This window comes from Petaurus breviceps, unplaced genomic scaffold (assembly GCF_028583685.1).
Source record: "Petaurus breviceps papuanus isolate PSGF00001 unplaced genomic scaffold, PetGlider_PUasm1.0 38, whole genome shotgun sequence".
In the NCBI taxonomy this organism is placed as follows: domain Eukaryota; kingdom Metazoa; phylum Chordata; class Mammalia; order Diprotodontia; family Petauridae; genus Petaurus; species Petaurus breviceps.
In genome coordinates, this window is record NW_027186304.1 from 103,070,039 (window position 1) to 103,096,410 (window position 26,372).

The following is a 26,372-nucleotide window of genomic DNA, read 5'->3' on the forward strand; positions in this document are numbered from 1 at the left end:
TCCATTTTTTAAAAATATCTGATTTAATGACCTTCTTTTCTTTTTTCTTTATATTTTTGGCCCCTTTCTCCCTTTTGCACATTCTTCTGAATTGGCAAATGCAAAGGGAAAAAAAAGCAGCTCTGGCATCTTTTAGAAACTTCTGGAGAACTGACTGTTTCAGCTCTACTATCACCAAGATAACAGCCATCCTTCCTTCAGGTACTGAGAATTCATAAATTACTCTTTTCTTTACTCTTTCCAAGTGGGGAAAATACAAAGCAACCACTCAACTTCTCCCCTAAGCAATGATTTTCCTTTAACCACTGCTATTTTTTTCAGTTATCACAAGAAAACACACAAATTAGTTTTCAAAGTTGCCTTCCATATTTAATTTGTCCAGGAATTAAAAGTTATCAAAGAAGCTAAGTTTTAGTTCATTCCTTTATTAATAATCATCATGACATTTTTAATCAAAATAATGTCATCTTCATACATGAATGCCAACATCAAAAGGAGATTTCCAAAACTCAAACTCCCTGCTAGCTTCCACTGAAATAAGAATGTAAACTATTTCATCTATGTAGCCCCAACACCCAGCACAATACCTAGAGAATAATGATTTTTTTTCTAGAACAGAGCTAAGTTTTTGTGGTTCTTTGTGGGAGTGTGGTTTATAATTATTTTGATTTATGCAATAGCTCATCAAGATATCCAGCTAAGAAAGACAAACCCTTTAAATTGTCCTGATCACTTTGACAATGTCACTACGTAGGCTGTCAGGCAAGGACCAAGAGAAGGAAAGAATGAAAAAAAAGTTAATATAGAAATGTTATTTTGTATAATCTAGTGATTCTCTCCCTGTTAATTACCCTTATGCCTTTTCTATACATCTAACCCTGACTGACACTACCATCCCCCTTGTTTATGGAGAGGACAACCTGCCACAGAAGAGAATTGTGTTGGTACTAATGTGCTTTATGAAGAAAAGAAAAGGGCGATCAACCACAAAAGTGACCCGAACGGGAAGCCTCTTTATAACAGCAACATCCCCTGATGCAGCAGATGCCTCTGTGCCCTCTTCATTAACATCTATAAAGGATTCATGGAGAATTTTTGATACACTTAAGGGTACAGTTGGAGATAGTCCAGAAAGGTTAGCTTTTATATGGTCAAAAACATCTGTTATCCCTAGTTTTTTTAACAGAGAATTTAGCTCATATTTAATTCCAAGTTTGAATCGGGGAAGTTGAACGTCAACTTCTTTCTCTGTCAAGAAAGAATTGGTCCACTGTTGGAATGTCTTCAAGTTGAGCTGTTTCTCAATCTAAAAGACAAAACACAGATTAAAAACTGATATAGGATTTTGCATTAAAAATTAGATTTATTTTTATGGTTCTCTGTTTGAGGTTGGCTGTATACACTGGCCCCTTTTTATTTACCTTTACATTATAGTCGTTTCACTTGTCTCAAAAAAAAGTCTTCTATTCAACAAGCCTCCTCTGTTGCTATCAAAATCATAATTCTTGCCTCCATTTTATGATTCAACTTCTCAACTGCATATTTTATAACTTGTTACCTCCAGTTCCTTTCTTACTGCTTTGCTTTGTTTATATAATCATCATTATATAAAAATTATTTCCTCTAAGAACATTATTGACTACTTTCACAGTGTCTTCTCAACTCATATCATCCTCAATCTCTCCTCTATACAATGTTTGCTTTGCATATAACAGCTCCCTAAATGATTCTACCCTCCACTACATTAAAGTTCATATTTCCCTGCAAAGACCAAATTATCTCTTACAAAGACCTTAACTCCACATTATAATGCTTAAACTTTAACTTTATTCTCCTTCAATACAGGCATATGCCAGGCATGGTAGCACATGTCAATAGTCCCTTCTACTGGATAGACTATGACTGGCATATCTCGAGCTCTAAAGTTCTGGGCTGCAGTTGGGTTAAAGTCAGTCAAGTGTCCATAATAAGTCTGGCATGAAGATAATGAACCTTTAAAGATAGGGGGCCAGGAGGCTAACAAAGGAGAGGCAATCTGGCAGAGATCAAGAAAACAAAGCAGGTCAAAGCTTCTATACTGATTGATTAGCGGCAGGATCAGGCCCATGAATGGTTACTGCAATGCCACCCTAGAGATCACTCAGTCCAACTGTATTTCGTTCTACATTGCTTTCCCTTCACCCCCTCCCCAGGTGTATTGCCTTTGTTTCCTCAGGGATCAACTCAGTCTTAACTTCTTTCACAAAGCTTCCTCTGACATAATCCACACTGAGCCAGAGGACAGGAATTTTTCAAACATTTTTCCAGGACCTCTCCATGGTACTTAACTCACTCATCTTGTGTCATGGTTGTTTATGCCACTTGTCTTCCCACCTCCAATGATTGTAAACTTCTTAAAAGAAAAGCCTCGGGATGGCTAGGTGGCAAAGTGAATAGAGCACCGGACCTGGAGTCAGGAGGACCTGAGTTCAAATCCAGCCTCAGAGACTTAACACAAAAACTAGTCGTGTGACCTTGGGCAAGTCACTTAACTCCAATTGCCCTCCAAAAAAAGAAAAGCCTGCATTTTGTCTAGGTACATATCCTCTAAACCTAGCAGAGTTCCTTATAAAAATTAGAAATAGAAATGCTTGTTACTGAATTGAATAAGGAAACTGAGGCCCAGAGGTTGAAAGTCTTGCCCAATGTCACATAATTACTTAGTAGCAGAGCTTGAACCTTATCTCACAGTTTTTTATCCAGTATGTTTTAAACTGTACCATGCCCCTTTACTCGCCTACATGGTACCTTTTTTTGTTTGATTGGTTGGTTGATTTTTTTGTTTTATTTTGGTTTGGTTTTTTGCTTTTTGGAGTGGGGAAGGCAGGGCAATTGGGGTTAAGTGACTTGCCCAAGGTCACATGGCTATTAAGTGTTAAGTGTCTGAGGCCCTATTTGAACTCAGGTCCTGCTGACTCCAGGGCCAGTGCTCTATTCACTGCACCACCTAGCTGCCCCTAAATGGTACCTTTCAATTGTTCTTCAGGTGTAAGAAAAAGTATACTTTTTCTCCCAAAATAGACTGGCTTCAAAGACTGAGACTATAGCTTCTAATTCCTTTGACTCCTCCACAGAACCCAGGGCTATGCATGTAAAAATATCCAATAAATTAATGCTGAATGAATAATACATGAATGAACCATATGTGGCATTCACACAGTATATATGTTTATGAATACATTTTGCGATAGCTGTACCTGTTCTATCCGCTCTGTGTCATTTGGAAGAAGTATTATCATGCTTAGATCTCCACTAGCATATGGAAGCTCAAGGACTTGCATCTGAGGTTCCTTTATGAGAGCCACTTTAAATTTTCCAATTTGACGCATCATCTGCACAGGTACAGTCTGACCCTGTAGGGGGCAGGGAAAAGAAAAATATTAAATATTCTATGGTATGCAAAATATAAATGTGCATAGGATATGTGTCTGTATCTTCATGTTTGTACAATATGTGGCCACCATGCATATTGTCCAGACATTGAGTTAGTCCATCAGTCCACATATAATATCTTGGATAGACAACACTGCAGATGAACAGAGATCTGGGTTCAAAATGGAATATGAGGACTAGAGTGAATCAAAATGCACCCAGTGCTTTCAATAATTTCAAACTTCATGGCACAAAAACATCTGTATTCTTCCAGTAATCAAATCAAAATTGTAGGTGATCCAAGGATAAATGGAAAAATTGCACAGTGAGCACAAAGAGATTGTAATCCAGTGCTTAGCACAGTGCCTGGAACATAGTAGGCAGTTAGTAAATGCTTGTTGGGTTGACTTAATTAGCAACATATTTCAAGTGATGACTTGTACAGAAGAAATGGTGTACTCTAAAAGACATCATCCAGAAAGTATTTTTTCATGAAAGAGGTGGACTGGCCACATATAAGGGATAACATATAATATATAATATAACATAGATATAACATAGATAGTATATAATATAACATACAATAAGGGATAATATATGGGTGGCACAAGTGCTACACTGTACCCATTTAATGTTAAAAGATCTAGAGGAGGGGCAGCCAGGTAGCACAGTGAGTAAGAGCACCAGCCCCAGAGTCAGGATGACCTGGGATCGAATCCGGGCTCAGACACTTAGCACCCACACAGAAACACCTGGCCATGTAACCTTGAGCAACTTACTTAACCTGAATTGCTTTAAAAAAAAAGATCTAGAGGAAAAGTATTGAGTGCTTTGTGCAGATCCTCTCCAGAGGATAATGGGGAGGAAAAAGACATAAAAAAAAAGTCACACAAGATTAAAAGGCTGTAAATGTGTCACAATCTGAACTTTTACTAGGAGCTCCTGCATCATTGAGATCATGGATTCATTGAAGTATAAGTATAGTAAATAAGTGTGTATGCATACACACATACACACAAACACACACACACATACACAACACCATGTCCTAAAAATTGTAGTGTAGTTTTAAGCTATTTGAACTATTAAAACTTAAAACTGCATTGAGTTTTTTTTTGCAGGGGGAAAGGTAAGGCGATTGGGGTTAAGTGACTTGCTCAAGGTCACACAGCTAGTTAAGTGTCAAATGTCTGAAGCTGGATTTGAACTCAGGTCCTCCTGACTTCAGGGTCAGTGCTTTATTCACTGTGCCACCTACCTGCCGCTGCATTGAGTTTTGAGATACCCTGTTTATACATGTATATATAATGCATATTATGTCTGGATATATGTATACATATTTGTATATATCAATATATCAAAAGCATCTGGGTAATGTGAGATAAGGAAGAGAGGAGAAGAAGGAGCTCTCAGAGATAACCCTCAGTGTTTTCAGGTGAAAAAAAATTTGAAAGTTTCACAACCCTGGAATAACTGAAGACATGTTAAGGAATCTGTGTGGACACAGATTAGATTTTGCATGAACTTTTTCTAGATTGTACCCACAGGATAACTGTATTCCTCAAACAAATGTTGATGAATATGGAAATGAGGTACATACCTTTCTTAGCTTAAAGGGCATTTTAGTCGTGTCTTCTTCCTGAAATTTACTCTGCCACCATCCTTTAAAGTAGATAGCATTCACCAGGACTATGACAGCAGAAGTATCAAGTGTTCCTTTATCAAATAGGTTCTTGATTTTTCCTTGTAAAATAAGGAGAAACAAAACAAGGAAGAGGGCATTGTTTGCTTTTGGTGATTACACAAAGAGGCTTGGGATAATGGACCATTCACAAGAGAACTGGACCTGTTGGGATTAATTTCCCACACTGATACTCTGAACTGCTAAAGTTTTGTTTTGTTTTTTCTATATTACACATTCATCTTTCACTTCATGTTATGATCAAATCAGAATCCATTCCAAAAATAAAAAGGTTTCATTGCTCCTAGTCAGAACATGAGACCTTCTGGAAGGTGCTGGTATCTTTGCTCCCATGAAATAATTGCTATGGTTATTCATGGGCAATGACTTCTCAAACAATAATACTATTTGTTTGGAAATATTTTCATTATCTCTTTGTGGTATCCTTTTCAATCATGAAGCTCTGTTTTTCACAGCTTGGCTAATCACAAATATGGACTATGTCTACATTTTAAACAAACATAGGAAAATCCACATTAAAAGAAAAAGATGAACCAAAAAGTAGTTATACACATGTCAAAAAAATTTCATAAAAAGATTCACCAGAATATAAATGTCTTTTTTTTTACATTTCAAATGGGTCAGTTTACAAAAATTCTACTTATATTCACTTTGGCAAACAACTGCTACATAAAGTAAGACAAAGATATTTAACATAACGATTTTGCACTAAATGGTAACCTAAGTCCCAGTGAGAAGCATCTTCATCAGCAAACAGGAAGAATTTGATTTAGTAAAGTCATGTGATCCCAAAACTAGGTGGTATAGTAGAGAGAGTACTAAATCTAAAATCAGGAAGACACAAGTTCAAATCATAGTCAGAGACTTATTAATTATTTGATCATCTTACCTATCAGATTTACTTTCTTCATCTATAAAATGAGAGTAAGAAGAATAAAAAGTAAACCACTGCAATTCTCCCATACTCACCTCCAAAAAACCATAAAATAGAGCCCCAAAACAAATCATGGAACAGCAGAACCAGCAAAAAACCAGAGTGAAACAATCTTTTAGCCCAAGAAACTTGGGGGTTAAGCAAGAAAGGTCCATCTCACTCGAGTGAAAGGGGAGCACAGCCCAGGACAGGAATCACCCCAGAAAACCAGCAGTAAGCCCCACCTCAGCAAATGACTAAGAGATCCTGAGTTCCAGTGTAGAGGAGTAAACAAATGCCAACACCAGGACCCACTGTGTGCCTTATCATGGCTGGCAGACAGCCAGCCTCCAGAGGCCAGATTGCCATGTCTACAGCACAGACCCAGGGAAACAGGAGATGCCTACCCTACGGGTACCTAAGTAAACAGGCAGCCACCAGCCAGCAATGGCCTTGCCAGGCTTCATCTTGGCTCTGGACAAACAGGCAGCTTACAGACCACCATTTTCTTTCAGTGTAACCATGGGGAAGCACAGAAACACCCAACTGGCATCAGGACATGCCAGACACTACTAGTAGGCCCAGCTCAGCACCAAGTAAGACGCCAGAACACTATGGAATCCAGCAGTGCCAGTCAACCCACACCCCACCTCTTCAGTGCAGCACCAGACATGAGGGTCCCCAAGGGCCTCAGAACAACATCAGTGCAGCACCAGGTAAACAGCCTCCAGCCCCTGGCACAAGAAGCCTGGGACAGTGCCTCCTTCCACCCCAGGAGCAGAGGTCAAATTTAAAAGAAAGGGAAAAGACCAAAAAAAGAAAAAGAAAGAAAAAGAAAAAGGTTAAACAGAAAACAATAGTAACAACAAAGAATCTGACCATAGAAAGTGATTATGATGACAGGGAAGGCCAAGACACAAACTTAGAAGAAGACAACGATGTCAAAATACCTATGGGTAAAACCCCAAACACAAATGGGAAATGGCCTCAAGCCCAGAAAGATCTCACGGAAAAGCTCAAAAAGGAGCTTAAAAATCATTTAAGAGAGATACAAGAAAAATGGAGAAAAGAAATGAGAGCGATGCAAGGGAACTATGAAAAGCAGCCAACAGACTGGAAAACTGCTTAAAAAGTAGAATTGGTCAAGTGGAAAAGAAAGTAGAAAAACTATACCTTAAAAATTAGAATTGGGCAAGTGAAAGCTAATGACTCTATGGGACATCATGAAGCAATCAAAGAGATGCAAAAGTGAAAAAATGGAAGAAAAAGTAAAATACCTCATGGGAAAAACAACTGACCTGGAAAATAAATCCAGGAGAGGCAATATCAGAATCACTGGATTACCTGAAAGCCATAATCAAAAGGACCTGGACAGCATCTTTCAAGAAATTATCAATGAAAACTGCCCTGATGTTCTGGGACCAGAGGGCAAAACAGACATTCAAAGAATCCACCAATTACTTCATAAAAGACATCCCAAAATAAAAACCCCAACAAACACTATAGCTAAATTTCAGAACTATCAGGTCAAGAAAAAAATACCACAAGTGGCCAGAAAGAAACTATTCAAATATTGGGGAGTCACAATCTGGATCACACAGACCTGAAAGTTGTATCATTAAAGGACTGGAGGTCATGAAACATGATATTCTGGAGGGCAAAGGAGCTAGGACTTAACAATGAAGAATCACTTACCTGGAAAAGTTAAGCATAATACATCAAGGGGGAAAAGGGTCATTTGACAAAACAGAAGAATTTCAAAACTTCATAAGGAGAAGACCAGAACTAAACCAAAAATTTGACTTCTAATATCAAGACCTAACAGAAGCATAAACAGGTAGAAAGAGAAAAGAAAACATAAGGGATTCAATAGAGTTAAACCGTTTATGTCCCTGCACAGGAAGATGATACTTGTCACTCTTAAAAATTGTATCACTAACAGCACAGATAAAAGGAATATACATAGACAGAGGATATGGGTTTAAGGTGAATTTGAGGGAATGCCATAAAAAAATTAAGGGATGAAAAAGAGGAGTACAAAGGGTTCAGAAGGAAGGGAGAGTTAAGTTAGAATGGGGTAAATTACCTCACATGAAAGTCAAGAAAAGACCTATTACAGTGGGGGGGAGGGGAAGATAGGAGGGTAGGCAATGAGCATCACTTGAACCTCTCATCAGTACTGGCTCAAAGAGGGAATAATACACACAATCAGTTGAATATAGAAATCTATCTTACCAAACAGGGAAGTAGTAGGGGAGGAGATTAAGTAAAGGGAGGAGGGCTGACATATAAGGGCAGATCAGGGAAAGAAGCAAAAACACCGGTGAGGTGGAAAAAGATGAAAGGAGAGAGAAGGCAAATAGAACAAAGAATAGGATGGAGGGAAATACACAGGCAGCAATCGTAACTGTGGATGTGAATGGGATGAACCCTAATAATAAACAGAAGCAGATAGCAGCGTAGATCAAAAGCCAGAATCCTACAATATGATGCTTACAAAAAAGACATCTGAAGCAGACACACACAGAGTGATGGTAAAGGGCTGGAGCCTATATGGAATCTATTATGCTTCAGCCGAAGTGGGGGAAAAAAAGCAGGGAAGGTATAGCAATCCTGATCTTAGACAAAGTAAAAGCAAAAAGAGACCTGATTAAAAGAGAAAAGAAAGAAAATGTTATCTTACTAAAAAGGCACCACAGACAGTAAAGCAACCAAATTAGAAGAGCAAGGAATAATCTACCTGTCAGATCCATGGGGAAGGGAAGAATTCATGACCACACAAGAGATAGAGAGCATTATGAAATGTAGAATAAATAATTTTGATAATATTAATTTGAAAAACTTTTGTACAAATAAAACCAATGTGACCAAGATTAGAAGGAAAGCATAAAGCTGGGAAGCAATCCTCACAGCAAGTGTCTCTGACAAAGACCTCATTTCTCAAATATTTATATAGAACTGAGTCAAATTTATGAGAATACAAGCCATTCCCCAATTGATAAGAGGTCAAGGTATATGAACAGCCAGTTTTTAGATGAAGAAATAAAAGACATCTATAGGCATATGAAGAAGTGCTCTAAATAACTTTTGATTAGAGAAATGTAAATTAAAGCAGCTCTGAAGATACCACCTTGAACCAATCAGATTAGTTGATATGACAAAAAAGAAAAAAGAAAAATGATAAATGTTGGAGAAAAAAGTGGGAAAATTGGGGCACTAGTGTACTGTTCATGGAGTTGTGAACTGATCCAGACATTCTGGAGATCAATTTAGAACTATGCCCAAAGGACAACCAAACTGTGCATACCCTTTGAACCAGCAATACCACTGCTGGGTCTGTATTCCATTCCAAAGAGATCATAAAAAAGGGAAAGAGTTCTACATGTGCAAAAATAATTGTAGCAGCCCCTTTTGTGGTGGCAAAGTATTGGAAATTGAAGGGATTCCCACCAATTGGGGAGCGTCTGAACAAGCTGTGGTATATTAATGCAACGGAATACTATTGTGCAATAAGAAATGTTGAACAGGAAGATTTTAGAAAAACCCAGAAAGATTTCTACAAACTGATACAATGTAAAATGAGCAGAACCAGGAAAATATCGTGCACAGTAGTGATGATCAACTATGAATGACTCAGTTCTTCTCAGCAACACAATGATCCAAGACAAGCACAAAGGACTCACAAAGGAAAATGCTTTCCATATCCAGATAAAGAACTGATGGACTCAGAATGCAGATCAAAGCCTTTTTTATACTTACTTTATTCTTTCTCATGATTTTATTTCCTTTTGATCTTTCTTCTTCCACAGCTGTGATGAATATGGAAATATGCTTTACATGATAGTACATGTATAAACTATATCAAGTTCCCAACCATTTTCAGAAGAGAAGAGGGGAGGGAGGGAAGGAACTCAAAATCTTATAAAGATGAATTCTAAAATTTTTCTTAATGTGTAATGGCGGAAAAAATAAAATATTATTTAAATTTTTTAATGAGTAATATTAAAGCATCTACATCACAGGGTTGTTGTGAATATCAAATGAGATTATATATATATATATATATTACTCATATATATATGTAAAGTGCTTTGAAAACCTCAAAGTTTTATGTCAATGTTAGCTGTTTAATAATAATATGTGTCACCTCTAAGTGAATATTTTTTAACTCAATAAGAACTTATCATGTTTCTGATATGTACTCAGCACTGTGCTAGGTGTCGTTCAAAGACATAAATAAAGGAGAAGACATAGTACCTGCCTCTATGAAGATTACTTTGTGCTATATCATTTGTGTTATAACTTTGTATTATATCATTACCGTCTAAATGTACATTTGACTTTATTTACATAGGGGAGCAAACTTTATGGAAAAGATCCTTACCTCCAATAAGGTAAGGATCAACTGATCAACTGCCATCAATGGACCAAGAGCCCCAAGGATAGCAATATCTGTTTCTATCCCAACAGCCTTGCTTCCATCCTGGCCACCATTGCCCTTAGGCAGGGGAACAACTTCTAAGAAAAAGGCACCTGACATCCCCACCACCACCACCAACCACTAACTGCCCCCAAGAGGCAATAATCCTAAAGGCCCAGAAATAGCAATGCTCCCAGGACCACCAGCTCAGCTCCTGCAGAAATCATCTACATTTGTAATGATTTTATTTATCATCCATATCCTTGTGGAGATGTGACCTGGCAACCTGCCTCTAAAGGTTCTACAGCTCCTGCCTCCATAATAACCATGGTTCTTGAAGACTTAAACAAAAAGTTCTCATCACCCAAAGCCTTGGCACCGTCAAAATGATTCAACACCAAAAATTGAGATGTTTAAATGACAGAAATGACATTAATGAAGATGCATTACCATTTGCTTTGTCACTACACCTTCAGGACCATGAGACCTTTCCATCTATCCTGCAGCTGCACCATCCCATGTGACTTCTCTTACCCTATTAAATGTGAGCCCCAGGAGTAGAGACTGTTTTGCTTTCCTATTTATATCCTTACCACTTTAGCATAGTGCTTAGCACATAGTAAACATTTAAATTAGTTTTTCATTCATTCATTAACATTTTGATGTTCATCCACACTGATTTTTACTTTTATATTAATTAGCTTGATTCTCCCCACACTATGGGGTGGGAAGAAAGGAAACCAGCATTTATTAAATGCCTACTTTGTGCCAGGCATTGTACTACATACTTTACAAATATAATTGCATTTGATCCTTGAGAGGTAGGTGCTGTTGTGATCCTTATTTACAGTTGAGGAAACTGAGGCAGAAGTTAAGTGGTTTGTCCAGGGTTACACAGCTAATAAGTGTCTATGGCTAGATTTGAACTCAGGTCTTCGTTAATCCAGGTTCAGCACTCAATCCACAGTGCCACCTGCCTATGGAATATGAAAATGGTCTTGTCACATGCACAATTTAACTAAAAGGTAAACTGAGGCAATTCTCTAAGCTAGAATTAACAGTTTGTTAGTAGGATGATAAACCTACTAATAAAGGATGGGTCAAATGTCAAAAGACCCCAAACTGAAGATACAACTCATTTTTATAAGCATAAAACAAAGAACCAAATAAAAACCATATAATTTTCCAGAATTACAGAAGTGAGGGATCATGATTAGTTACATCAAAGAAAGTGGACATAGCATGCACATGGAATGGAGACCACCTCTATCTATCCCTATGGAATGTTTCAGTGAATTTTGTGGACCCCTGATATGGGTCCCTGAGGTCATTGATAGGGACCCAGGTATGCAACTCACTGGCCCCTGTGTGAGTAGAAAAGGCCACCTTTGTAATTGCTAAAGATGGGGCAAGGTCAGTTAGTACAACTTCTCAAGGACAACACACAAACCTTACAGGAAATGCTAAGATAATGTTTTATGAGAGTATTAAGAGCAGAGTTTTTTTTTTCTTTAACACTAACTGTGGAAAAGCTTAAGGCTTTGGTATCTAACTTCAGAGAAAAAAAGAGACTAAACCTTTGAACTCATGAGCTTCTTCACTCAGAGACAGAGAAGAGGCTTAAATTTGTTACATATAATATAGAATATGATTACAGAATAAAATCATTTACAAAGTAAAAGCAAATATAAAATACAGGATCAAAAATTAATTCTCAGGAGCTTTTCCATGCACCTTCTCCTTCTCCCTTTAATTACAAAGCCATAAATTTGGAAGGGGTCTTGGAGGCCACACGTAGCTCTTATTACCTAGAACTCCAGACAAATGAAAGGGAAATTTAACTCCATTATGGGGAGCCACCTATGGATTAAGTGCATTGCTCAGGAGGAGAGGCCTTACTGTGTATTCACGAAGGCCTCCAGACAAAGAGCTTGCTTTAGAAAACAATACACTCAGGTACAAGGGCAAACCCATGCCAATCATGCCCAAGTTCCTAGGCTCATACATTTAGTGTTAGAAGGGACTTTAAATATTAATATAATCCATTCATTCTAAAAAGTAGGAAACTAAGACCTAGAGAGAGGATATAATGGATAGAAATTTATAGGGTCTCAACTCAAACTCAAGTTGATTCCAAATGCAGGCTTCTCATCTTTCCCATTACCATTACATCACCTGGCAGAGAATGAGTCTAGTCAATAGATAATTGGCATCCCATCGTGACCCCTACAAAGTAAAAAAATTGGGCAATATTTTGTCCTTTAGGGTTTAGAGAAGAGTACATTTTTTGTCATTTATCTTTAAATTTTGTAAATTTATATAAATTCATGTATAATGTCATGCCCTAACTCAAAACCAAATATTTGGTCCAATCCTCCAAAAGGAAGAGGGGCAGTGGTACAGAAAATATAAGGTCAGAAAAAAACAATATAGTATTGGATAGAGGGGAAACAACAGAAGAAGAATGTAAAAAGATACCTCCCTTTTGCATCTAGTAAGGGTATATAGATAGAGCCTTCTTGAGATTGGGAAGGGAGGGATAAGATGTAGTCAAGCTTCTTAATCATATTATTCTTTGGTTAATTGCCAAGCATATTGTTAATATTGAAAAACAAATTTTGGGGGTGTTTACGTGGCACAGTGAATAGAGCACCGGCCCGGGAGTCAGGAGGACCTGAATTTAAATCCAGCCTCAGAACTTGACACTTACTAGCCATGTGACCCTTGGGCAAGTCAACTCCAACTGCCCTGCCTTCCCCCCTCCAAAAAAAAAAAAAAGAAAAAAACGAATTTTTGTCATAATTTTGGTCATTTGTATCATATCAGAAAATTGCAGAATATGAGACCTTCAAGAAATCTTAGAGGCATATGTATATGTGTGTCTCTGTAAAATTTATGATATATGCTAAACTACTAAGTTAATAAGAAGTGTGGATACCTTAAATACATATTGGGGGTGAACATATATATATATATATATATATATGTATGTGTGTGCACCTATATATGTATATGCATACATGTGTGTGTATATATAAAAGCAAATCTCATGTTAATAATATGAACAGGTAGTGTGGCTTAATGGTCAGAGTACTGGACTTAGAATCAGGAGACCTAGATTCAAATCCTGCTTCTGATACTTTACTCAATTTTTAACCCTGGGCAAGTCATTTAACCATCTAGATCCTTCAATTAGGATCTTCCTAGCATTTATCCACTCAGTCAAGGAGAAATCCCACTCTGTATTGCTGAAGTAAATTCTTATACCTCAAGTTCCCTGCACTTACAAAATCATGGATCCTTCCTGAGTTTACATAGAATACATTGGCTAGAGAGATACAATCATGTTTCAAGACACTAAGCTGTATCTCAAGCAATGGTGGTGATACCATTCCCATTTCCAAGGTCTTTGGGGGCAGACCTCATTTTCATTTAGGACCTGCTTATATCTGTTGTAATAGATTTTAGCAGTAAGTTGTCTGTGTACACAGTAACAAATACTGTGTTTATAGTTAAATGTTAAAATCTAGCTCATCATACTACAATGAAAGACTTAGATGTTATGCAATTTTATACTTAGCTCTAGAATGACGGCTCATGAAATTATTGGCTTATTGATTTAGAGTTAAGAGGGAATTTTGAGAACATCTAATACAACCCTCTCAATTTACAGATGAAGAGACCAAGGCCCTTCAGAGGGTGCTACAGGGTCCATTCAGATTCCATAAAATTCCATTTCTAATATATCTGTTCCTAAAATGAGTTATTTTCCCTTTAGATCACTCAGGTCTTAGAGCTTTGTGTGTTCCGTTTAAAATGAAAAATTTCAATATATTTAAGAACATAGAACATTAGAATTGGATGATATCATCTAACTCCTTTATTTTTTGATAGGAAAAATGAGGCCCATATAGGTTAAGTGACTTGCTCAAGATGCAAGAGAGATCTGCATCCTACATCCTACAACTCTTTATTCTATAAAGCAGCCCTTTGTAGTGGCCATTTGGAAATGTTCAACACAGTTGTCTTTGGCCTCCATTTGCATTGCCAGGAATCATAGCTGGCCTCTTCAGGATCTCCTCAGGGAAGGAGACTTGCCCACATTCTTGAGTACATAGAATATAGACAGAAACTTGGCAGGGCAACAGTTGGAACATGACTCAAGCTTACCATTGGTCTTACTTTCAACCCAAGCATTAATCGTTTTCCTGGCTTCCTCTGGATCATGCTCGAAATCTACAGTCTGCAGCTTCGATTGGTAGAACTTTTCTGAACAACTTAAATATTGCTGTAATTTAAAAGACAATTTGACAAAAAAAATCATGAAGACCAAATGAGAATAAAGCCACTAGCATAGTAAGCCCCTTAAAATAATCAGCACAGTTCATATAAAACCAGTATTTTAAGTGTAACATGTAAGCCTCCCTTGAGGAAAGATAAGGGGGGTTGGGAGGAAGAGACTCTGGAAATATCTAGTCTTGTCTCCTTATGAACCACATTTGGACAGACCCATGCAGACACATGTAACCCACATGGGCAAAACACAGAACATCCATAGACTCCCCCACATTTGGGCTCATGAGACACTTTCCTACCCTGTGGGGTAGGTATCATAAGTATAATTAACCCCATTTTGTAGATGGGGACTCTGGCCCAGGAGGCTGAGTGATTTGCCTAAGTATACATGGCTAATTGGTAGCCCCAGTACCCAGATCTACCCAAGTCCTAGGTCAGTTCACTCTCCACAAAACTATTTGTTATTTGAGTCAGTCACAATTTGCAGAGGGTTAAAGCAGATGATTTCTAAAGTCATATGGAACAGAATCTGCTGGGTAGGCAAGCTTTGGGGACAGGCTAAGGGGCAGCTAGGTGATACAGTGGATAGAGTGCCAGGCATGAAGTCAGGAAGACCTAAGTTCAAATCTGGTCTCAGATACTTACTAGATATATGACCCTGGGCAAGTCACTTAACCCTGTTTGCCTCAGTTTCCTCGTCTATAGAAGGAACTGGAGAAGGAAATGGCAAACCACTCTAGTATCTTTGCCAAGGAAACCCTAAATGAGTCACAAAGAGTTGAACGCAACTGAAAAATGACTGAACAGCAACAACAAATAAGGGGAGTCACTGGCTCACCAGTCGCTCATCTCTTACAGTGTACCCCCACAGACACAAATCAATAATCCCAGATGATCCAGGGACTTCAAAAACAGTGACAAGAGGGTTTGTGGAGATAGCAGCTTGCTGTTGGAGTTTGTCTTATGTCCAGCCACATTGTTTTACATTTGGTAGGAGCTAAGTGGCAGAGCCAACACATAGTAAAAGCCCATTTTAAAACACAGTATTTACCTAACCTCTCTCAACCTTAGTTTACTCATCTGTAAAATGGGGAAAAAATAGCACCTACTTCAGAAAGTTGTTGTAAGGATCAAAAGAAATCATATATGTAAAGCTCTTAGAGAGCTTTGAAGTGCTTTGGAAATGTTAGCTATTATTGTTATTTTCCATACAAGAAGGAAGTTGGGGGGGGAGGGTGGCTAGGTGGCACAGTGAATAGAGCACCGGCCCTGGAGTCAGGAGGACCTGAGTTCAATCTGGCCTCAGACACTTAGCACATACTAGTAGTGTGACCTTGGGCAAGTCACTTAACCCCAATTGCCCTTCTCTCCCCCCTCCAAAATGCAGAAAAAAAAAAGAAGGAAGTTGGTCTAAATCAGCTCCCTTCCAACTCTAAATTCAATGTTTTTGACCCTTGCTAGCTTCCTACAAGGCATTTGTTGCAAACCAGAGGAGAAACATGCCCAGGAACATGCATGGTCAATCATTCAGGACTAAGATCTCCTGGCCCCTGGTCCAATGCTCTTCTCACTACCCTAAAATGTTCTCTGTTCCAGTGGAAATTACATTTGAAAGTAGAGATATGGGAACATAGATAAGGTTATCCTTCTCTATTTTGTTTGGGGGAGCCAAAGAGATTTCATACTTTCTAGTTCTATCGCTTACTAATCAACATATATATATATATATGTATATATATACACACACATATATGCATGTATATGTATATATTTATGTGTATGTATATGTGTGTATGTGTATTTGGTAAGGATTTCATCAGCATAGGAGCTCTCAGTGAGGAAATCCCTTTTACAAATGCAAATAGGCAACTGTTCTGCAATTTGCAGTCTTAGCTGCCTGCAGCATTGAGGGCATTAAGTGACTTGCCCAGGGTCACAGAGTCAGTATATGTCATAGGCAGGAGCTGAACCCATATCTTCTTGACCCCATAGTCAGTCTTCTAGACCCAATACAAATCTGCCTTTCAACTGGCCAACCTAAAGGGAATAACATATATAGTCTTTTCATAAGTGAATTTTTCAGGTGCTTTTTAATGCAAAACCAACTTTAAATTGGGAGAAACTATTAAATGTTATTCTGTAATTTAGACCATACAAATCAATGACAATAAAAATACCCATTGGTTCCAGATATCTTGGCAGGGGATTCCAAGAGTGCTGTTTGCCATGAATACAGCCATTCCTGATGTACTTACTGGATATAATTCAATACTCTTTGAACCGTAGAGTTTGTTGGCGATGCTGAGTGTGTAATTATTGTTTGACCCGCCGATCTGAGAGAACAGTGCTGGAAACTCTGAATGGATCCCTCCAGTCATGCCACACTGAAGTAAGTAACATTAAACAAAGAATGGTGTGTTAAGTTATTTGACCTTTGGCTGATGGAAAGGGCTTTGCAAGATGAAAACAAAAGTATAACCACACGGGTTTATTTCAAATTCTCAGGATATTGAAGGATATAGAGAAAGAAACTCTATATTTAAAATAAAAAACAAGTTTTGCCCAGGATGAGGAACTTGAAGACCTAAGAATTATAATTCAGGTTTTTATGTCTTTGTTCCAGGTCAATTATGTCACACACTGCTATGATTTCCTCATTTTTCTCAGTTTCCTTGCCAACCAATACTAGGTTTGTGTTGATTTAATCTAACATTATAAATTCCAATTTGAACTGAGCTTTTTAAAAAAAAAAAAACCCACACATATCTCTTGTCTGCCTTCCATGGCACTCTTGATAAGCCTATATTATAGTCTTTGTGAAGCTCTCAATGCTAACAATGATACTAATAATCTTCTACCTTTTATTCTATCCCTCTCGTTGCCTTTAGGAAGTTACTTCACTGATCATTCACATTTTCTCAATTGTCTTCAATATCTTATCTGCTGGACCCCCACCACCACCACCTTCACTGCCTACAAACATATCTAGATTCCTCCCTGACTGAAGTTTGCCCCAGACACTATTAGGAGCACCTGGAAGTTTCCAGCCAAAACTGGTGCCAAGTAAGATTGCCCTCCCTGCTACAGGCCACATTATATCCTTCTGAAAATTCTGCCTGCCCCTTTTCTCCTCTTGGATGAACACTGACCCTTAGGCCCAATCTTCTTTTCCCAGTGGTGGTGGGCACCAGGCAGATCCACATACACAAATATCCTAAGGACTCCTGGTCCTTGCCATCTGCCCTGAAGCTGAAACCTTAAGACCACAGGCCTTTCCATCTGACCTGGGACTACTCTTTTCTATATGTGTTGTCTTCCCAGCTTATGAGTATAAGCTCCTTTAGAGCAGGAATTGTCTTTTTTTTTCTATTTGTAATCGCTCACACTTAGCACTAAACTCTTAGTAAGTATTCTTTTCTTTCATTCATTCATTCAAATTCCCTCCAACCTTAAAAACCTTCCAGGCAAACTTGTCATTGCCTCAAGCTATTCTTCAATTATCTATCCTTCCTTTTTGCAGCTGAACTCCATTTACACTAAGTACTGCTTCTAGTCCTTTGCTATTTGGTTTCTGACCCTCCCTCAAGTCACTGAAACAGCTCTCCCCAAGGATACTAGTGATGGCAGCTAGGGGGCAACATAGAGCACTGGAACTAAGAGTCAGACTGGAATTTGGAATTCTACCTCAAACATTTATTAACTGGGTGACTATGATCTTCAGTTTCTTCACATGTAAAATGGGAGAAAATTATAGTACTTCCCTGAAAGGCTTAAGTGAATACCAAATAAGATAATGTAAGTACAGTTCTCTGAAAACCTTAAAACCCTGTGTAAATGCTAGCCATTTGTATCTTCTAACCACTAGATCCAATTGCCTTTTTTCTGTTTTCATCCTTTTTTGACTGCTAAGCAGTTTTTGCTGCTTTCAGCCCCTTCTCCTCTCCTCACTTATGAACCTGCTTTCCCCTGTTCTCTTCCTCAGATTCCTTTACTGACTCACCATCTATCTTCCTCCCTTTAGTAAGGATTCTATAGCACCAAGGTTCTATCCCAGAATCTTTTCTCTTCTCTCTCTACGATGTCTCTACCTTAACAACCTACCTCATCAGCTCCCATTCTTTATCAATGACTCCCAAATTTGTATATCCAACCCTAGTGTTACTGCTGAATTCTAGTTCCTTTGGCCATTTTCACTTGGATATCCCACTGATATTTCAAACTCAACACATTCAAGACAGAACTAATCACTGCCTACCGTTCAAATCTCCCTGTTTCCATTAGTCACCCATATTTGTACTCTTAGGATCACCTTTGATTCTTCTCTCCTCATCCTTCTCCATAGAAAAGTTGCCAAGTCCTGCTGATTTTACTTCCACATCTTTATCATCTGTCCTCCTCTCTCTAGTTCAGGCCTTCATCACTTCTACCTAGACTATTACAATAGTCTTCACTAAGCTAATTGAGAAGCAGAATGAATAAGGTTACTGATCCTAACTCTGCTTGATTAATATTGCTTCATCCTGTTATATTAGGATCGACTTATCTTTTGAGCAGTAGTTTTCATACCTTAGGGCAGCTAGGTGGCACAATGGATAGAGCATTTACTAGCTGTGTGACCCTGAGAAAGTCACTTAAACCTGCTTGCTCATCTGGAAAAGGAAATGGTAAAACACGCCAATATCTTTGCCAAGAAAACCCTAAATGGAGTCACAAAGAGTCAGACACAACTGAAATGACTGAACAACAACAATATCATACCTTAGAAGATTTCCCGAGCTCTGGATTTGATGATTCATTCACATAACTGAAGTGTAACACCTAAGACAAGAGAGATCAACTTCAGAGGAAATAAAGGAAGGATACATGGAGGTTATTCATTATAAGCAACTCTGCCATGTTGATATGTTAATGTTTTAGATAACAGTAGCTATTATGCCAGGCCTATCTACAATTATATAGGGTATTCTATGGTGTCTTTTATCACAGCACACTGATTGTAAGTAAGAAATAATCCAAAAGTACACAGAGTTATAGAGAGGAGAAGGATGAAGAACAAAGAAGTATGGACATAACTAAAGTGGGTAAGAGACTTGAAATGTATTAAAGGTCTATCAAATGTATTTTCTGTCCATCATCTAATCCACTGGATTAGCTAAGGGTCACAGAAAAGGATAATCATAGTGAAATTGAGACCAACAGCTGCCCATCTATTACTGAGAGGTAGATGGGAGACCATTTTTATAAAAGCTATATTCATTAAGGACAAGAATTGTTTCATTTTGTATCATATTCCCAAAGCCCAGCAGTGTCTGGAATATAATATTCGTAAATCAGTGCTTGCTGATCAATTGATTGATTCTCTCTCTACTGGTGCTGCTAATTAATGCAGTGATTTGGTGAAGGAAGTGAGATGTTTCTGTAAAAATATATATTTACATATAGGTATGTAAATACACATAAAGCCCAACTTATTGGCAACCCTTATTACAAAGACATTTATGCATTGACTAATGAGCAGAAGTTTACTGATGCCAACTACTCTTCCTATCCCCATCTCATCTCCACCCCACACCCAGACACACAGCTTTGAGCATCACATAAAGAAGGATTGCTTTCAGTGATGAGAAATGCCCAGAAAATTCCAACAGAGAATCCCAAAAACTCTCTGTTACTATGTGATAGAAAGCAATAGAGCTAGACTGAAGTTAGGCAGACACCTCCAGTTCAAAAGCTAACCCAAACCTTTTTGACAGTAGCTACAAGAATGGGATACTCCAAAGTCCTCCTACAGTACAGTTCTATTAAGTCTATTCCCTTTAAAGCTACCTCTTCTTTTTTGAGAAACATGAGTTGGTTCATGGTATTTAGTGTTCCACGGTATAGCAATCTCTGAAATGTGATAGATGTGAAGGGCTTAACTCACGGAGAGAATCCCCGAAGGCCCATAGGTAAACACTTAGCCCAAACCATACATACCTTTCCTATTTGTGCTGCGCTGTTGCCTCGAGAACCCAGGAAAAGCATACTCAGGGCATAAAGCAAACTCACAGGGGAAAAGAAGACATTGTCCTCAACATGGTTCCTGCTCAGCTCTTTAAAAACATCCAAGCCGAATTCAGTATTAACTGTACTGAGAGAGTCCATTTTAAACCCAGACCTGTCCATGAAGAAAAGAAAAAACGTTAGGATATCCTTTGGTAACCTAGACTTTCATCAGAAGGTTGGTATTCCAGGTTTAATGGTCGTGTGTTGAACATTTCATTACAAATGGCAAACAGCCCACCACTGACCTGGCTGCTTTAGGTCCTGAGACTAGATGATTCAAAATCCTCTTCTATCAGTCAATCAACTGAAAAAGGACTTATTAAGCTCCTCCTATGTAGTAAGCACAGTGTTAGGTTCTGGAGATGTTAAGGTAAAAGTAAAACAGTTCTTGCCCTCAAGTTATTTATATCCAAATGGAGAGAACAATATACATGTGTAATGGGGCTCCTCCTTCTCCTCCTGCTCATTCTCCTCCCCTTCCTCCTCCCCCACCCCTCCTCCTTCTTCTCCTTTTCCTCCTTCCCTTCCCCCCATGCCTCCTCCCTCTCCACCCCACTCCCTTTCATCTTACTCTAAAGGTATACTGGGGCCAACTTGTACCAGCTCATGAGAATCAACTGTCAAATTTTCAGTGTATTTACATCTCAGAAATTGGCAAACTCTACAAATTTGTTTTGTTGATTGTTTAGATTTGATAAAACAATGGAGAAAATGTTAATAATGCCCATCAAATTTAAAAGTGTGTCATGCATACATTTTTTTCCCAGAGAGATGGCTAAACATTTACCAGTATACCAAATGGCTCACTTTCTCAATTTTCACTAACACTAGCATATTGGATCCAAAATGGGAGCTGTTAATACTCTCATGGTTCTAGAGGTAACTCTGTGGGTGACTGCTTATACTACTGTAGCTACTAAGACCCTACCAATAAACTTTCCATTAACAAATCAGATAACTCAATTAACTACAAAAAAAAAAACTCAAAAGGCAAAACAAGAACAATATTTACAATATATCCACCCATAAACCAGGGACTTACTCTCTTCCCAGTATACACAACATCTGTAAGAAAAGTGGACACAAATTTTAAAAAACATACTAATGAAGCACATGTTTAGGGAATATATGTGACCAAGAAAACTCACAACTCTGAAACCCAAATTTCATTGTCCTGTATCTTTTTTGGGATCTCTTCTCACATAGTTCACTGATGAACATAGAATCTGTGTTGGACAAATGGCTCTGTTCCAAAGCTGTACCAATTCTCTGTTGGGCTGGATCACGCCTCTCCTCTCCTAAACTGAAGTTCTTCCTGGACAGTATAGAGCTACATTCTTTCAGAGTATAAAGGCAATGACTCTTAGCTTGGAACTTGGAGAAGTTGCTCTAATTTTATCTCTCTGGTCTGGGCCTCAGAGCTTTTTACTTCCCAAGTAGCAGTGAGGTTTAACCCTGTCTTTCCCTCCACAAGGTAACTGTCATAGTGGAGGGTTAGCTCCCCTCAGTGAGAGATCTTACTCTAATTTATGGTCATCAACCATTACAATGACCAAATCTGTCATTTAGGCCAAACCTAGTCAATGAATATCTGGGGGAAAAAATAGTTTGGGGGTTGAAGGTTCCCCAGTTTTTAAATAAAATTTTATTATCCTATTTTGTTTTTAAATCACCTAGATTTCCTCCTCCTCCCCTCTTCTAGACCTTCTTTTCCTTCCAAATAGCCATCAATTGTGACAAAGAATGTTTTTTTTAAAAAAAAAAGAGGAAAAAAATCAGCAAAATCAATAATATGTCCAAAAAAATTTGTAATGCTCCCTCTCTAGGCCCCCTTCCTCCCCAACCTCTGCAAAGGAGTCAGGGGAGGTATGTTCTCATATCTCTTCTTGGGGGCCATATTTGTTCTTTGTAATGTTGCAACATTCATTTTTAATTATTTTATGGTTCCTGTTTTTATTATTTGCATTAATGTAATCATTGTACAGCATGTCCCTAAAGTCTGGACACATAGGAAATCTCATTAACTATGCATATTTTTAAGAAATGAAATTAAATTTTCAAAAACATTTTATTTAATTAGCATAAATGAGATTTCATAGGAAGACATAGGAGACACATGGGAAATCTCATAAATTAAATTAAATTAATCTCATTAATATGGAAAATAGTCCCAAATACCTAATGAAAGCTTTTATTCCATATGATATTGTTATGGCTAAAATTTATGCTAATTAAATAAAATGTTGTTGAAAATTTCATTCACTTCATTTCTTGAAAATATGCATAGTTAATGAGATTTCCTATGTGTGTATATGTTGTTCTATTGACTCTAATTTATTTTGCATCAGTTTATATAAGTTTTTATGTTCTTTTTATTCATCATATTCATTTTTTCTTATAGCACAATATCCATTATATTCATACTCACAATTTATAATCACTGAGCACCTACTTTGTTTCCAGTTATTTGTTGCCACAAAAGTGTTGCTACAAATATTTTGACTTATATAGAGGCTTTCTTTTGGGGGCATATACCTATTAGCAGAATCTCTAACTCAAAGAGTATGGAGATTTTAGCCACTTCTTTTCTATAATTCAAAATTGCTTTCCAGAATGGTTGCATTAATTGCCCACCAACATTTCATTGGTGTGCCTATTATTCCACAACCCCTCCAATTCTATCTTTTGTCATCTTTGCCAGTTTTGGGGTCTTAGTAAAGCCTCAAAGTTGCATTGTTTTGAATTATATTTTTCTGATTATTAGTTATTTGAAGCGTTCTTTCATGTAGTTGTTAGAAATTGACCATTTTTCTTCCTTATTCATATCCTTTGAACAGTTACCTTCTTCCTCTGTTTTTTCTCTTTTTATGAATTAATTTTTGATTTTCAACATTCATTTCCACAAGCTTTTGGATTCCAAATTTTCTCCCCATTTCTCCCCTCCTCCCATCCCAAGATGGTGTGAATACTGATTACCCCTTCCCTCAAACAGCCCTCCCTTTTATCAGCCCCACCACCCCTTTTCTTATCCCCTTCCCTTCTATTTTCCTGTAGGGTAAAATAGACTTCTATAACCCATTGCCTGTATATATTATTTACCAGTTGCATGTAAGAACAATTTTTAAAATTTGTTTTTAAAACTCTGAGTTCTACATTCTCTCCCTTCCTCCCTTACCACCCAATCTCATTGAGAAAGCAAGCAATTCAATATAGGTTATACACGTGTAGTCATGCAAAACACTTCCATAACAATCATGTTGTGAAAGATTAACTATATTTACTTCCATCCTATCCTGCCTCCCATTTATTTTATTCTCTCCTTTGATCCTGTCCATCTTTAAAAATGTTTGCTTCTGATTGGCCCCTCCTCCCAATTGCCCTACATTCTATTATCCTCTCTTCTCTTAACCTCTTCCCCCTACTTTCCTGAGGGTAAGATAGATTTTCGTACCCAATTGAGTGTGTATGTTATCCCCTCCTTAAACCAAATCTGATGAGAGTGAGGTTGACTCATTCCCTCTTACCTCTCCCCCTTTTCCTCCAATATAAAAGCTGTTTCTTGCCTCTTTTATGTGAGATAATTCCATTCTACTTCTCCCTTTCTCCTTCTCCTAGTACATTCCTCTCTCACTGATTAGTTTTATTTTTAGATATCCCTTCATGTTCAACTCACCCTGTGCCCACATACACATATATACATACATGTACATACACATATATACATACATGCCTATATGTGCATATATATGCATATATGTGTATACACACTCCCTCCAACTACCCTAATACTGAAAAAAGTCTCATAAGTTACAAATATCATCTTTCCATGTCGGAATGCAAAAAGTTCAACTTGAATAAGTCTTTTGTGATTTCTCTTTCCTATTTACCTTTTCATGCTTCTCTTGACTCTTGCATTTGAAAGTCAAATTTTCTATTCAGCTTTGGTCTTTTCACCGAGAATGCTTGAAAGTCTCTATTTCATTGAATAGCCATATTTTCCCCTGAAGTATTATACTCGGTTTTGCTGGGTAGGTAATTCTTGGTTTTAATCCTCTCTCCTTTGACCTCTAGAATATCATACTCCAGGACCTTAATACAAAAGCTGTTAAATCTTGTGTTATCCTGATTGTGTTTTCATAATACTTGAATTGCTTCTTTTTGGTTGCTTGCAATATTTTCTTCCTCACCTGGGAACTCTAGAATTTAGCTACAATATTCCTAGGAGTTTTCCTTTTGAGATCTCTTTCAGGAGGTGATCAGTGGATTCTTTCAATATCCATTTTCCCCCATGGCTCTAAAATATCAGGGCAGTTTTCTTTAATAATTCCTTGAAAGATTATATCTAGGCTGTTTTTTGATCATGACTTTCAGGTAGTCCAATAATTTTTTAATTCTCTCTCCTAAATCTATTTTCCAGGTCAGCTGTTTTTCCAATGAAATGAGATATTTCACATTGTCTTCTATCTTTCATTCTTTTAGCTTTGTTTTATAATTTCTTGATTTCTCATAAAGGTTCCATTTGTTTTATTTTAATTTTTAAGGAATTATTTTCTTCAGTGAGCTTTTGGACCTCCTTTTCCATTTTGCCAGTTCTGCTTTTTAAGACATTCTTCTCCCCATTGCTTTTTTGGATCTCTTTTGCCATTTGAGTTAGTCTATTTTTAAGGTGTTAATTTCTTCAGTATTTCTTTGGATCTCCTTTAGCAAGCTGTTGACTCATTTTTTCATTATTTTCTTGCACCATTCTCATTTCTTTTCCTAATTTTTTCTCTACTTCTCTTACTTGATTTTCAAAATCCTTTTTGAGATCTTCCATGGCCTGGTACCAATTCATAGTTTTGTTGGAGGCTTTGCACAAAGGAGCTTTGACTTCTTCTGGTTGTATGTTTTGATATTCCTTGTCACCAAAGTAAGATCTTATAGTCTGTTTGCTCATTTTCCTAGCCAGTTACTTGACTATTTAGCTCTTTGTTAAGGCAGGTCTTGGGCTTCAGTGTGGAGGGTGTACTGTCCCAAACTTCAGCTGTTTTCAGAGACATTTTTAGGGACCTGTAAATTTTCAATTCCTCCAAGGTTGTATGATCAAAGGAGAGGTGTTTACTCCCCTCCTGCTCTGTGCTCTGGTCTGTAAGTGACCACAAGCACTCTCTTCTGCCTTGGAATTGTGAGGAGGATTCCCTCTCTATCACTGCCACAAGCTCCTCCATGCCAGTGCTCTTCCTCACCCCAGGACCTTCACCCAGGATTGCGACTCAGAATGAAGCCCAAGCAAAGCAAGAGAATGCTGCCTCAGTGCCAGCAAAGAGATCCTTGCAATCCCCCTCAGCAGCTCAATCCCCCCCCATGTCTGTTCTTCTGGCAACTATTTGTATTTGTCTGAATAGTTGAATACAAGGAAAGCATCACCAATCAAAATTAAGACATAGATGAAATTTGTCTTTGTTGCTCCCAGCTACAGTTTTCTCCCTACTTCTACAAGTGGAAAAAAAAATCAGGCAGAGTAGGAAATGATCACAGCACAAAGGGCTATGATTATATTATACATAATATGTATATTTATTTATAATAATTACATATTTATTTTT

General features: G+C 37.8%; 1 protein-coding gene across 4 annotated transcripts in view; it reads right to left on the minus strand.

Annotated features, from left to right (window-relative positions):
- Positions 1-343: 343 nt before the first annotated feature.
- Positions 344-26,372, minus strand: part of LOC138170723 (serpin B11-like) — a 70,470-nt gene continuing 44,441 nt past the window's right edge. For 2 of the 4 annotated variants that reach the window (XM_069100226.1, XM_069100224.1), the window contains exons 2-9: positions 21,033-21,117; positions 20,719-20,899; positions 19,501-19,560; positions 16,998-17,126; positions 14,617-14,734; positions 5,012-5,154; positions 3,237-3,392; positions 344-1,306 (exon numbers count right to left, since the gene is read on the minus strand). In XM_069100226.1, the coding sequence (XP_068956327.1) occupies positions 905-1,306; positions 3,237-3,392; positions 5,012-5,154; positions 14,617-14,734; positions 16,998-17,126; positions 19,501-19,560; positions 20,719-20,886 (1,176 nt within the window). In that variant the 5' untranslated portion in view covers positions 20,887-20,899; positions 21,033-21,117 and the 3' untranslated portion in view covers positions 344-904. The remainder of the gene's footprint in view (positions 1,307-3,236; positions 3,393-5,011; positions 5,155-14,616; positions 14,735-16,997; positions 17,127-19,500; positions 19,561-20,718; positions 20,900-21,032; positions 21,118-26,372) is intronic. The other 2 variants (XM_069100227.1, XM_069100225.1) reach the window with 1 other exon arrangement.